The sequence below is a fragment of the Taeniopygia guttata genome, chromosome 2 (genome assembly GCF_048771995.1).
Source record: "Taeniopygia guttata chromosome 2, bTaeGut7.mat, whole genome shotgun sequence".
NCBI lineage: Eukaryota > Metazoa > Chordata > Aves > Passeriformes > Estrildidae > Taeniopygia > Taeniopygia guttata.
Genome location: NC_133026.1, coordinates 81,275,076 through 81,290,652, shown reverse-complemented (window position 1 = coordinate 81,290,652; position 15,577 = coordinate 81,275,076). Strand labels below are relative to the sequence as shown.

General features: G+C 37.5%; 1 protein-coding gene across 2 annotated transcripts in view; it reads left to right on the top strand.

The window, feature by feature from the left end:
- The window catches only part of ADCY2 (adenylate cyclase 2), a 203,891-nt gene that overhangs the window by 161,722 nt on the left and 26,592 nt on the right, over nt 1-15,577 (top strand). For both annotated transcript variants that reach the window (XM_072924342.1, XM_012571829.5), the window contains one exon: nt 7,373-7,510. In XM_072924342.1, the coding sequence (XP_072780443.1) occupies nt 7,373-7,510 (138 nt within the window). The remainder of the gene's footprint in view (nt 1-7,372; nt 7,511-15,577) is intronic.

Below are 15,577 nucleotides of genomic sequence, written 5' to 3'. Positions count from 1 at the left end.
TAAAAGCTCTGTAAGGAGAGGAATGTCAGCACCAGCACTAATTGGAAATTATTTTCAATCTGGAATTTTACCTTTGAAATTAGTGTCTTTTAATGCAGCTATAGAGTAAATATCTAGGGCCTTTAGTTTCTTCAATAGTAAGGCTTTGCCTGTAAATGAAGATTAAAACAGGGCTGTTTAGGCAAGGAGAACCTGAAGAGGCACTTTGGCACCTACAACAGGGTCCATGAAAGAGGGCCCATTAAAGAGGCTTATCAATCCTAAAACTCATTCTGATGAGTTTTTAGCAGAAGCACTACAACAGCAAATCCATCACCACTTAGTTAAGTACCATGTTCAGACTTCAGGAATTGTTATAAGTGTACTAATTTCAAACAAAAATCTTTCTTCTTACTCAGCTTCTTGAGTTACAAGTTTACAACATTAGTTACGTGATTGAAGCCAGCTTAATAATTTCTTAACTTGATAAAAACCATATTCTTTATTTCTGCTTGGCCAAAAATTCTGTTTTATTAACTTTTTAAATCCAGCAATGCTGTTCTTTAGTGTCTTTGCCCATTATGAGACTGTAAGTTAATTTCAAATACCCAAGTGTGCTTCCTAGTGTGCAAACAATTTTTCCTTCAGTTACTAAAAAAGCAGGAAAGCAGAGAGCATCCAGACTGTTTTCAATGGTCTGTATTACCTGAGAGCTGATACCCACGATGTGCTAGTACTGGAATATGGACTCAGATCAGAGCTCCTGTTGTGTGAGACAGTTTTTGGACGGTAGAATCTCACTTGGAGATCGAGACTTGGCCTATGTAAAACGTAGCATTCAGAAATCCTTCCTCTAGTTCAGTGCCCTGAGCATTGTCCTTAAAATATGATTCAGGTTTGATTCTTCTCAAAACTAGTGGCTCTTTAAATATTTCCTGAGAAAAAGTAAAACCTTGATGGGAGGGACTGAGAACATCTTAAAGTAGCATATAACACAGTGATTGTATGTTTTCTTGAGTAAGAAAAGCAGCACAGAAAGTGTGAGGACTGAACTCTGACTGTCTAAAGGCATATTTTTATTTACTGTTAGACATTTACCGTTGTTAGTATTTACTGTTGTTAGATATTTATCTATTATTAATTACCTATTATTAGTAGACATTTAGAATAGACACTCAACAAGGTAAAGGCCTTGTCAAGCCTCTGTGGGAGGGAAATGATGCCCCAAGTTTGAGCTTTCACATTTTCCAGATTCTGTACTGCCTTAGTATATGACTCTAAACTTCATATAAAGTGTTAGCAAGTTCTCTTCACTGTTTAGCTAGATAAAACAAACCTTTTCCAGCCTGAGAACCAAGGACAATTTAGCTTCAGGCCTAAAAATTATAAACATCAGTGAACTGAGGAAAGCAATCTAGGAGGATGGGACTTCATCGTCTGAAGCTGTAACTGGACAATTAACCCTAATATGTAAATGTAACAAAACTTATAAAAGTGTGAAAACTCGTGACCAGTTGTTCACTTTGCATCCATCTTGGGTCCATCTTGGGTAGAGCCAAGACTGGGCTCTTATACGGCCCAAGGTGTATCCTTTGAAGGCCTTTTAATAAGTACCTACTTTATTCCTTCTTAACCCTGTCCAGCCTCTGTTCCGGATCAGCCTCTCTAGGCATCACACTGACATGTTCTTTCCTGTGAATGACACAGCTGAATAGAACCACAGGGCCATTCTAACACATGACCTGTTGTAAAGGATAATTAATACTGCAAAGTATGGTGAAATTAAAATTATGATGCTGACTTTAGTTTTGCTGTTATTTCTTTATTCAGGATTGTAGATTTTGTCCAGTCAGTGTCATGAAGTACAAATTGAGTAGACTTTTCACCTGGATGCATTTTGTATGATTCAAAATTCCTGGCTTAGATTTACAGGTGCCACTGTGGAATTCAACAGCTTGGTGTTACAGTACTCGTTTTAGAAGTACTTTGGTCCTTGTCATCAACATTAACAGCATAATTAAGTATGTAAAGTAAAAGGTTGTGTCGTATAGCAAAGTCCCTCTTCTCAAAGCTTAGGTCAATGTAATTGCTGTCAGCAATTTGGTTGAACTTTGGTGTCTTCTTCAACTCTGAGTGAAAACAAGCATGTAAAAAAATCTGAATTTTGTTTCTCATGATTGCATTCTTTGAAACATCAGTATTCTTAAAATATCGAGTTGTATTTGAATGCAAAATGAAAATATCAACAATAGAACTGTAGAAAATGTGATTCACTGGCTTTCTGTAAATAAGAAGCTTTCAGTGAAGATGTTCCAACCTCAACTAGCATGTGAAGAAGTGTGACAGCTCTTGAAACACTGTCTTTCATCTACAACATAGCTGTCACAATTAGTTCTCGTACCAGTTCCTTGATCCCACTCAGAAAGACAGCATTCATCTTATTAAATGCTGAAGTAGGTTTTTGTGTGTGCAAAGACAACACATGATATAGTTAATGTCCTGAATATTCAGAATAGGTTATTACTCATTATCATGCTGTGCTGTCATATCAGATTTAATGTGTTCAGATGAAAGGTAATACATTAGTCACTTCTCATACTGCAAATACCTATTATTTCTAGTCAGTAAGTTATAAACACTGAACCATATTCTGCAAGCTCCACTTAAAATAAACACTGGGATACTCTCTAATGCTACTGAGATCTGATGTTTTATCCTACTTGCATGCTTTCAATGGCATTCTTTCTTTAATCTCATTCTCCATTTTATTCAGAAAATTGCAAAGGAGACATAACATTTACCACAAAAATGTATGATGGAATCAGCAAAATAAATCTGCCTAAGTCTGGTGTTAAGAGTGGTTTTAATGATTACCCCCACCTCTCCAGTTGTGCTTCCAGGGATTCCCCACATTTTCAGCCGTACTGAACTGCTGCAGTAGTACTACATATGGGCTGGATCTGAACAGCTCAAAAGTGAAGTTCAGCAGATTTGTTATTGACACAGAGCATTATTATTCAACAATGTATTCTTTCGTGTTTTCCAAAGAATATCTACTCAATGGCTTAAAGGTTTTTAGGGTTTTGTCACAAGTTTTTCTTTCAGGACTCTCACTGGCTTAACAAATAAAGTGGGCAGGGCAGATATGCCAAATAAACAGGGATCTTCCCTCTCCAGAACTCAGGGCTGTGCATTAAACAGACTGGTAAGATACATCACTCTGCTGTGCTTTTGTTTTACAAGTGGAAATAACTACCTAGAACTTCATTTTAAAAGTTGCACTCTTAACATAACTCACATTGTTCTTCTGGTTAGATCCATCAGTGTCTTGTAATTTTAGCAAGAGCAATGGAAATAATAGAATCTCTTCACTGATTAATCACACTGTCTGAATGATATATTACTTCCTGAAATTTATGTTGTTCTCCAGACCTTTTCTAAGTGATAAGGTTGCTCCTTTTTTTTTTTTTTTTTCCTTAATGGTAGCAGGGAAACTTTTTTTTAAAGAAATGTAGAAAATCTGAATCTGTTCAATAATTTCCAATAAGTTCTTCCTTGATAAAAGGAAGGTCAGGTGATATTGTTCAAAAATCTTGTGAGCAAAGAAAAATTGGAATTATTGCAAGGTGTTTTAGTACAGAAGTTATATAATTCTGTACCTGTTTTCCAGGTACTTTGAAAACAAAGCAAGTTGTCAGCAATACATGCTGTTCTCAGCGTGGGCATTGCTAAGTAGTCTCAGCAATTCTATACTGTAATTTTTTTCAACTATTACTTTCAAATATGAAGAAAGTTCAAATTTAAAAATTGGAAGCATTGATGTTAAAGTAGAAAAGTTTGAAAAGTCACCATCATTTGATGCCAACAGTCTTGTATTTAGATACTGATGTTCAGCAGAGATTTTTCTGTGTGAAAGTTAATTTTATCCTCAGAGTTAACATAACACAAATTGTTTATATGAGTAGAGAAAACTCAATTTACATTGTGTAGCACCACTAAAACACAAAAGCACCTTTATTCCAATATTGTTTTGCATTTTGAAATTGAAAGTAAGGGCTGCTAGAGTATGTTTGGTCCAGTGGAGTTCAGGAGCTGGGAAGTGCTCCTACCTAACCCACTGAAGCAAAATCTGATAGAATTTAAAACCCAGGGAGGGGATCCTCCTGTCCCACTCCCACTGAAGTCCAAGATGCAACCTATAGTGGGGTTGGGAATGTGTTCCCAATAGGAAAATGGGCATATACCATACACAGAGGACCAATCACAGAGATCCATGGACAGAACAGCACCCACCTAACAACACACAGCACTCACCTAAACATGAGCTACACTGATTGTCTAGTTCCTTCTTTCTGGAGGATCAGGATTGATGGAATATACACTTCCTGACTGTCATCATCCACAGGCACACTTTTACTCGTGGATCTGGCATGTGTAATTTTAGTCAATGCAATATCCATGCCCAGGCACTGCTCCCTTTACAAAGTGACTAGCACAAACCTTGGGTATTTCCAAATGTAGAGCTCCTACTTGCTAACCAGTACTGTTTGAATTTTCTTTATGGTTACACACACACTTCCCCACACCCCTGTGGGTCTCCTCAGGGACTGGTCTGAGACAGTTCAGCTACTGACACCCACCCATCTGTTGCCTCACCTACGTGATCTCTCTCCCGTGCCCCTTGCCATCTAGTCCAGCATGAAGTGTGCTACCATTCACACACATGCAGGCTGAGAGTAAGGACTGCACTTACACAGAGGATGGTTAGAGATAGAATTTAATAACAATATGCAATAGACTCATTTAGTAAAGTATTCACCTGCATCCATTGCCTTTCATCCCTTCTCGCCACCATCTACCTATAATTGTACATCTCTGATCCACATTTATGCCTTCCTTTCCTCTCCTGTGTCCTGTCCCCTAAATGTCATGCAAGTTTTCCACATACCCACAATGCCCTTAAGATATACCATAGTGTTTTACTGTTCCAAGTTTCTGCCCGCCAGCAAAATTAACTATCCTGCGCCAGCCTGCTAGCCTTTTAGGCAGGAATCACCCTGAAAAGGCAGGGCATCCTGGAAAGGAAGATTTGTCATTGAAGCTTCTTGGTAAACCTACGAAGTCATTATTTCCCATCAAAAATAATGACTGCAGCAACCTCTCTCAGTCATCTTAGAAGCAGCAAATCCAGTGGCTTCTGTTGATGATGTTACTTATCAACTGTCATTGCCCTTTTGAATCACCACCATTTGTGTTTGATTTGATTAGCCTCTCATCAGGTAACATAAACCCTGTAAAATTCATAATAAATTATATCTTGTTTAGACCAGATAATTTATTTCCATCATTAACTTATTTTCTTGGAATTTCTAATCCTAAAAACTTTCCTTGAATAGTATAGTTCCCTGTAATATAATTCAGAAGGAACAAAGTGTACAGCTTTACATATATATATAACTTCCTTTCTATTTTGTATTCCTAGTATTTTCTCGGGGCACTTGTCTAGTTTTCTCTGTCTAATGCAGTTTAAACTTATCCAGCTGCTTTTAAATTTCTAAGAAAATCACAGAACAATGTAGTTGTAGAAAAGCTCCAGGTGAGCTATAATAAAGGTAAAGAGTAATTAGGGCATGATTCCATGACTGTTTTAGTCTGTCAAAAATCCATGCTTCCCTGACTGATTGGGTTCTAGGCAGACTAGACAGGTAAATTCATTTCCACACAGATCCATTCCCTGCATCCATCGGAACACTTCCCTTCTGTAACAGCAGCAATCAATGCTTTGTGCTTTTTACTATATTGAAGTGGGAGGGATGACAAAACTTTTGTAAAATCTATGTGTGGATTCAAATTCTCTTGAAATTTGCTATGTACTTAGGGCTGAAGAACAAGGTTGGGGAGTTTGAAAAGGCTTTTGAGCAGGAATTTTTTGTTCCTTTGAGTTTATGTTTTTGGATAGGTTTCTAATAAGGGAGAGGAGAAATATGTATATAAAAGCTGCCTATTTTCTACCCCTTTTTTTTTCCATCCTTAAGATTCCAGGGATTGTTTTGACCTTCCTGGAACTGAATTCAGAATCTGTCAGAATCTGTCCAATTCAGTATGCAAAACCCCCTGCTGTAAAAGGAAGCAATATGTAAAAAAAAGATCTGCTTTATACAGTGGATTTGTCCAAATAATGTATAATTAGGAGAAAAGTACTTATGTGCAGTATGATAAAGACTGTCATGCAGAATGCATCCCATATGTAGGGTACTGGTGTAATTTTGTGTGATGTGCCAAATAGATCAGTGCTGTAAATTAGGTCCTATATTGGTTGTTTTTTGCACTTGAGTTCCCATTTTTGAGACTTCCTGAGCTTGCATCTCTGCTGATGGCTGGGGCAAGGGTGAAAACAATATGCAAAGCCATCTCGGATGTAAGTAGTAATAATTGAAAAAAACAATTATTTTTATGGGATTGTCCTGTTCCTTAAATTTTCCTTGCCTTTTTTACAGAGGTTTCCATAAAACTGAATTTGATATTTGGAAAGGGCACAAGATGCTTCTAGGCAACCTTATCTCCTCATTGCTAAAGTTTTGGGAAAATTAATGTTTATTGGATGTGTCACAAATCGTTGTTTATTATCTGTGAGCTTCTTGTGCCTCTAGGCACTATGCATCTATGAATGGAGACTTTGCAATGTCTTCTTAGAAGCAGATTAAATGAGTCAGAGTTTTTTATTGTTAATTTTTGTCACTATATAAGAATATTTTTCTATTCACTAAATCCTTTTTGTGTCAAATTTTGCATACAGTTTTTTATGAAATGCTTATTTGCCTTCTAGATAGTTTTAACGAAGGTTGATTTGCTTTGCTGAGTTATTTTCCATTTAAAATAATTATCAAATAAGACTCCAAAAAGATGAAAGAAAGCCTGGAAACTGGGCTGCCAGGGATACATCTAGACTTTATTCTGTGTCAAAGACTTTGCAGAGTCATTATTTACATTTTGAAGTTTCCAGAGGCTACTAAACATGACTCTTTCAATTCAGTCAAGGCAGGTAAGTACATTTTCGAGAGTTTTGCTGATGTTAAAGGTAATGACATTGCTGTCAACCCTGTATTTTGCTATTATTAGTAGTATGTATTGAATGTTTAGTAAGGCACTTGCAAATTATTATTATAAGGAAGTGATATTATGGCAGTTATTTTAAATAAATGTTTCTTTATTTTCATGCTTAATCATGATCTGTAATTCTCGTGAGACTTTAATAGTGAAATAGTTCTGTACAATGTTGTAAGATTAATACTGCCCTTAGTCATGAGATATCCTAATTTTACCCTTGTTTATACTAATTAAACATATTAAAGATCTTTTTTCTCTCTCTCTTTTTCAAACTGTTCGCACTTAGCAATGTAGCAAGAAAGCATCAGCTTCATTGTTGTGGATCCTGAAATCATCTGGAATAATTGCAAACCGTCCTTGGCCAAGGATCACTCTTACATTGACAACCACTGCTATAATATTAACCATGGCTGTATTTAACATGGTAAGGGAAAAAAGGCGTAATTTTTCATGGTTTTCTGTCCATTTAATATTTGTTGTTGTTATTCAGTAGAATAACAACAACAAGAATAAATTTAGCATCATTTAGATGTTAAATTTATGGCCTGTGGCTATGCCAGGAACCTGCATGATAACAATTGCCAGAGACAGAAATGTAAAGCAGAGCAAAAGAAAACATACTATGTAATCGAGACCTCTGCAAACAGGATGCTCAACAAGAGCTCAGACCCTGGCTAAATTTGTTAAAGAAAAATATTATTTATCGTGAAAAGAAAACAGTTAAATCTCAGGTTTGAATTACACAAGTTCCTTAGTCATCTCTGCATTGCTTAGAAATGCAGCATTGCTGAAAAATGAAGCATCTCCTCACAGGATTTGTAGAAGACTTTGTGTGAAACAAACTAAGCTTTATTCAGTTTTGTGATGCTCCTCTGCTGACACAAAAATTATCATAATGTATACATTATCAGTTTCACATGCTTGTCTTTTTTTTAAAATAAGAAAAATTTTGACGTTATGTCAAAACATCAAGAGTACTGACCTACAAATTCTTTAGAGCTTACATCTACTTAAGTGATTTCAACTTGTGCTTTTCTCTCCTAACAGAGAAAATCCATGTAATTTTATTATTCCTTTGCAACTATAGCAATTATAGAGTAAATCTGTCATTAGTTTGCCTAAAGGATGAATCTTAATGATCTCATTTAGTCCGAAGAATCTGTTGTCTAATGGGATGAACAATACATGGGATCAAAAGTCTTCATTTGTTTTGTCCTGTTGGCTAAGGTAAATTCTGTTTGTAAAGCTATGAAAGTGTTCCAGTTCCGTTCTGTTTCTGCAAAGTGGGAATGCTAACCTTTATTAGGCAATGTTTTCATCACAACATCAATGCATAAATATTCACGTTTCAAGTCAGTGAGATTCACATTTCAGTGCTTTTGAAGTTGCAACTCTAATGCTTCCTTGAGTTGCTGGTACTTTTGTTGCTGAGGATTCATAAAGGACTTAGAGATTGATAATACCTACACTGTTTTATTTAGTTTTCCTACATTTCAGGGGAGCCTTAATCAATCATTTTTTCACTAAACACTAAACTTGTCCAAATGATGTAATGTGGGCTTTTTAAATGTGAACACTTGAAATTTCTGGTAGAGTCTTCTCTCCATTTTACCTTTGAATTTTTCTAGTCTTGTTAATGTTGGTTTTCTGTTCATTCTTTTTCCTGGTTTTTTTTTGTTTGTTTGTTTGTTTGTTTTTTGAAGGAGAGGAGAGAAACAGAAAAGCAATTTAATTTCCAAAATCTAAAATTCACCTAAGTGAATTAAGTATGTAAGGCTGGGAGAGGAGAAGCTCAAAGAAGCAGAAGCTGAAAATAATATAAAACTGAATATAAACTGACTTTTCATCAGTGAAAGCAGTTAGCAATAGAAACAATTATTCTGAAAAGCTATTAATTCTTCATTAGCTGAAGACTCTTTTTGAATTACGACCTTTAGGCTTGCAAAAGTTATACAACAGCAAAAACCTCAGACATTTAGTAACTTGAAAAATGAAGATCAGTCTAGGTTTTCTCTTATTTTGAATGCTGTAAATATATCAGAAGAAAAGAAAGAATCTACTTGGGTATAAAGTATACTTTGAGTTAGACTTCATGCATATGGTTACTAAGTTAAAAAATGTAAAAGGAGATATGGTCAGCAGCTGTTTTTTTTGCTTAGATTAAAGTTCTACTGGTGTTTACAGCCGACTTCAAACTTGGCCTTCAAGCAGTGAAAGACATTCTAGCAAAAAAAAGGAGTTGTTCAGTACATAATTTTTAGACAAAGGTTTTAATTTTATTGGCTCATGCCCAATTTTATGTGGACTGAATGTTATAGTAATACCTAATAGGCTGTATTTTAAAGTCTTAGTGCCTTATAATCAATGTTACAGAGTTACAAATAATCATGTTCCATGATATTCATGAGATGATAATTTTAAGTACAATTCCCACCTTGAAACTAAACCTTAATAGTCTGACTAGCAAAAATGACTTTAAATGTGATTGTGAAATTCGCATTAGCAAATTCTGTGAGAGACTCTGAAGTATCATTATTATTATCTCCAAGCAACATGTACTTAATAGCAGAATCCGTTAACTGCATTTACTTCCATTGAACCATTTCAGTAGCAAAAGGCAAAATGTAGCCATTAAGATTTAATGGAGGTAAAAAGCGTCTAACCATGCCACACCTAATAAATTATCATTAAGACTAAAATGCCAAATAAAACTCAGTCTTCTTGGCCAAGGGAGACTCCAGGAGAGTGGGGCTGCAATTTTATTTGAAATTAGCTGTTTCAGCTGATGTCTAAATCTCTTGTTCAGGTTTGAGAAATATGTGGTCCTGATCAGCAAAGGGAAGTTAAAAATCAGTTAATGTCAAATAAGTATCAAATAGTTCTGAGCTGAAGGCAGAGGGTAAGCATTCGATCTGGTGCTATACAGACAGTAGGACATCTATCAGTGTCTGAAGAAAGCTATTTTTGTCAAACTGGCCTGCTGTAAACTGATTCAGGAGAAAGTATCCTGCACGGAGCAATACAGGAAGCCCAGAGAGACAATAGGACTGCATGACTGTGAAGAGTTAATACTTGAAAATGGAATGAAGGCCTGCATGCAGTCTGTCAAATGATTGCGCCTTATCATTCTCTGGGATTCATTAGATCTCAAGGAATAGTGCATGATAAAAGTGTCCTGCAACAACTCTTGGTTTCAGTGACTTCTGCCTCAAATGCATGAATGGTTCTTGGCACAAGCAACAAGATCTCAGGCTTGTACTGTTCCACAAACTCTTAATTACTCTAACGACCAGTTTAAGATTCAGGATCATAGAATCATAGAATAGTTTGGGTTGAAAATAATCTTAAAAAGTCATGTAGTTCACTCCCACCATCCCCCCCTGCCATGGGCAGGGACATCTTTAACTGAATCAGATTTCTCAGAGTCCTGTCTAACCTGACTTTTGAGTGTTTCCAGTAATAGGACATCCACACCTCCCTAGGAAGCCTGTTCTAGTGCCTCACCACCCTTATTATATGTTTCCTTATATCTAGTCTGAATCTACCCTGTTTTAGTTTAAAACCATTACCCCTTGTCCTGTCGCAATGGACCCTGCTACAAAGTTTGTGCCAATCTTTCTGAGGCCCTTCAGGTACTAGAAGGTGCTCTAAGGTCTCCCTGGAGACTTTTCCAGGCTGAACAACTCCAGTTCTCTCAGACTGTCTTCTTAGGAGAGGTGCTCCAGCCCTCTGATAATCTTTTTGGCCCTTCTCTAGATATTACTTGCTTTCCTGTCTTTTCATCCTCTGAATTTTTACAACTGGACTGTTTCCTCTTAAAGAACACATGTTTAGGAATGTGAATACTGAGAGAGGTTTGAGTAATTTTGCTCCATTGGTTCATGTATGTCTGTGAGTCCAAGCTGCCTTGAAAGATACAAGTATTTGCCCCATCGATGTCATGGATGATCCTGTGTTCAAATAATGACACATAATTGATCAAAACTGCTTTCATTCTCATAGTGGAAATTTGGTTTCTTTAATAGATCTTCCTTTTAGTGCAGCTGACTCTGTTGGTGAACTTGTATTCTTAATTGTCAAGTTCTTTGGCAGATACACTCTAATTATACATCCTCACAGTGCCTGGCACATTGAAGAGCCTGTTTTGGAGGGTGCCTAATGCATGTCTTTCGAGAAGAATAAACAGACACTGTCTAGAGGTTGACCTGACCAGGGGTTTGGAAGGAAAAAGCACAGCTGATGTCATTTAAGTGGTACTTGCAGGGCCCAGTCATAAATCTGTTCCAGGATTTAAGGAGCTTTAAAAAATCAGTATCAATCTAGGTAGACTAGATTAGCAGAGATGCACTACCAGGTGAGACACTGCTCTGAAATCATGTTTACAGCAGTTCTAGTTTTTTTCAAGAGTGTGGGAAAAAATTGAGTCGTGCTTGTCACTGCCTTTATAAGTGAGCATCTCTTCATAGCTGTCAAATACAAAAATCATGCTGTTTGAGCTTGTAAAGGGCCAGCAGACTCCTCATCTTACCTGTTGGTGGGAGCTTTGAACAAGACAGTGACTTACCACTACATATTGCCTCTGCAGGGGGCTAGGAATTGAATACATGGTGGCACAAAGATAGTTTTGCATTTTTACTTAGCACACAAACATTCATAAAAAAGACATTACTGAGCAACTTTAATTTGGTCCATTTATGCCACAAGGCACTAAATATTCCAGATGCATGAATACTTTGATGTTAAGAAGCCTTGTACAAACTTATAAGTAAAGTGCTCTAAAAGTTCTGCTAAATGCATTTCAGTACTCTCTGGATTTTTATTATCCTTTTACAACTTACCAATATCTCAGCACCACCTTTATTTGGTAAAAAAATTGCATAATAGTCTGTGTAGGAACTTAGCATCCTAGGCTGTGCTTAAGCCTCTTCTTTTGATCTTGGGAAGAGGGGGAACGATACCAGAATTTGTGATTTTTCACACTGTTCTCGGGGCATTCTTGTGAGGATCTGGGAATAAAAGTCCTGACTCAGCTGCCAGACCAACTGCCATTTTTCAAAGGAAGCTGTGATATGCATTCTACATCCAAGTACTTTCATCTTTCTCAGTGAGAAAGATGGCTTCTTTTCTAATGAGATCTAAACTAGTGTATTATGTTGTTGTTTTCAGACAACAAAAGAGATGCAGTAGTTTGCTTATCCCAAGTTTTGGGGGGAGGATCTGTCACCACATGGCTCCCATTGAAAGTAGGTATTTTCATTATGTGAGGCACAAAACTCACAACTGAGGATTGCAGATCATGTGAACACAAGAAAAGAAAAAACTCAGAATATATGAAGTTAAAATAAGAACGTAATGATAGCATGCTCAGACATTCCCTGGCAAACCTTGGTATTCATAAAAAAGTACTGCTTTCATTTGAGTCATTTGAGTAGGTGTGACTGCTTAGTAGGACTGAACCTACTCTTACAAAAAATACTATGTTGAAGAACAATATGTATCTTCAGAGCATGATAGCAGATATAGATAACTGAGGAGAGACAAGAAAGACAAGGGCAAACACATCATTCAGAAATAAGTGTTGTTTGGCTCATGGTAGGTGTCAACATTTCCATATCCTTTTTTTTCTTCTTTTTATATTTATTAATATATGCATAGATATACCATACTTCCTATAGTGTTCTGTGTATACAGGTAATATTTATAGGTCAGAAATGCTTTGTGCAAGGTTCAAAACCCAAATTAAAATGCTTTGATATAAATTAACATATATAAATGTGCATGCCATATGTGTTTCCATAATATAATTGAGTTCTTCGTGTTATATAATCTTTGCTCTGGGGACATGCAAAAAGTGGGATTCTGAAACTAAATATTTCAAGTTTTACAGAAAAAGCATATGCACTGTTAGTGGGATGTGGTTCTCTTGGCAAATGCCCTTGTTAAGAAAAGTTATTAAATAGCTGCGGGCAGGGAGGGAGAGTAAATCCTCAAAGCTGTCTGAGGGCTTTTGTCCAAAGTTGTTCCTGTTAAAAGAGGCAGGTGAGCATCAGCTGGCTTAAAAAGTAACCAAGCAACTTAAGAAAATCCTTAAGTAAAGAAGGAAGTCGTGTGAAAAGAAGTGTAAAAGAAACAGAATCACAGAATAGATCAGGTTGGAAAGAACCACAGTGGTCATCTGGTCCAAGCTCCCTGCTCAAGTAGGGTCATCCTAGAGCACACGGCACAGGATTGTGTCCAGACAGTTCTTGAACATCTCCAGTAAGGGAGACTCCAGCCTCTGGGCAATGTGGAAATGTGTAACAGGAGGCAGAGAGCTATGAGTGGAAACTGATGACTGTCAAAAAACTATTTTGATGCTGTCACAAGTCACGTCTCTGGCATCACACCTCTGCTTCAGCCAGCAAAAGCAGTCTGCCTGTCAGATACTGTGAGCTGCCTGCCATGCAAATGGGCAGGCAACAGCACAGGCTGGGACAAGCAGGGACCACTGCTCAGGTTTGTCCCTGCACACGAACCTGCATGGCTCTCTTTCCAGCATGTGCATTGACAGCTTGCAGGGAGCTGCATAGGTGCACATATGCATCTATGTACCTGCATCTCCTTTCAGCAGCGTGTGCCAGTAGGGGAACCTGCGTTCCCAGAAAAGGGAGTGTGTGCATTTTCACCCACACATCCTGTGGGAAGAGGCAGATGTGCATGTAACTCTCTTAATGTGCACGTCATTAGAGCTCTTTGGGATCAGTTATAAAAAGATGTTTCAAAATCTGTAGGTGTTCATTAACATTTTGTAGGGTCTGTTTTTGTGGTTTATCTGTTATATTTCTGATACTGATCCTCATCTGTAGCAGTGTGGGGTATTTCCATGAAGGGAAAAGATTCAGAGGATTCAACACTCATCCTGACTTTGTAGTTCACTGATGGCAAGTTAATTATATGCAGTTTGACATACACAGTTATGTTGGCAAAGCAAGGGAACCCAGAAGTGCAACTGCATAAACCCAGATGAGTGCTAGCTTGGTGTTGGTCGTAGTGGCGTATTGATAACCTTTGCAAATCCACAACCTTGGACTTCTGTTGAAGGGGAGTTAAGAGAGAGAATGGCTTCAGACTCTTCTCTGCAGAGCTATAAAACATATCAAAGGGCACTCAACACAGGTGGTGACATGGGAGGTTGGATAGTCTTTAGAAAGAGAAAAGAAGTCATTGTGCACAAACAGTGCTGACTGCTGCCAAGGGGGATTGTGGGTCTCTGTCCTTGGAAGTTTCCAGGACCTGGCTGTACAGAACTATGATGAAATGACTGACCAGATCTAACATTAGTAAATCAGAAACCATTCTGACCCACATTTAGTTCCTCTGAGTGAAGCAGTTCAGGTTTTCTCTGTAACAGTAGTTAAAGTCAAGAAGTGGAGAAAGAATTTAGAGGTGGGCTACTCAGTGACTACCTGCAGAGAACAGCGTGTGAGAGGGAGGTGATCTCTGGAGCTCTACTCTGGTCAACCACGTGTGGATTTTCATATTTAGTGTGTAAGACTGTGAAATTTGCTAATAAATTAAGGTAAAAAAGTCACTGTCTGTGAGGTAAGGCTTGTATTTTAGAAAGGGAAAAGGTATGCATTTGAGAAAATAAAAGAACTAGGATGAAGTTTAGTAGTAAAAAGCTTAAGATGATAGTTGGTCTGACAAATTAGTGACAAGAAATTCTGATATATGTTGGAAGTTCATCAGATGGATAGGCAATGAGTTCAGGAATTTAATTAATTAGGTGTGTTTAATGTCAACTCAGCTGAATCACAATAACCATCCATGTGACTGCTTTTAATTCATGGTAAGTATGAACTGCATTTACCTAGGTGAGTCCCAATGAAGGAAAGCTACCTCACATCTGCTGATCATGATGTTAATAGCTGGGCTGATATCCCTCTGCAGAATGTGTTAAGCTCTTGTAACATCAAGATCTGTCTGAGCCCCAGCTGCATGAGGTACGGTGAACTATTAAGGTTTTGTAGCTGAGAGCAAAGGAACGTTGTTCTAGATATATAAATTCAGCTTTTATATTCAATTTATTCAATACATAAAAATGCCTCAAAGGCAGGTGTCAAGAGGATGGTGCCAGGCTCTTTTCAGTGGTGTCCAGCAATAGTATGAGGAGCAATGGCCATAAATTAAAATACAACAAGTTCCACCTCAACAAGAGGAACGACTTTGTATTGAGGGTGGAAAAGGCTGCCCAGGGAAGTTGAGAACTCTTCCTGTCTGGAGCCATTCAAAATTGACCTGGACAAATTCCTGTGTAACCTGATCTAGGTGACTGTGCCATGGCAGGTGTGTTGAACTGGATGGTCTTCAGAGGTCGCTTCCAACCCTAAAAATTCTGTGACTCTAGGATGTATGATAATATATTTTCTGCAAAATTAGTATTAGTGCTATTGCATGACTCACTGATAAAATCTGGGAAGTGTGTTGGCAGTTTTGGTGGCCCAGAAGGTTG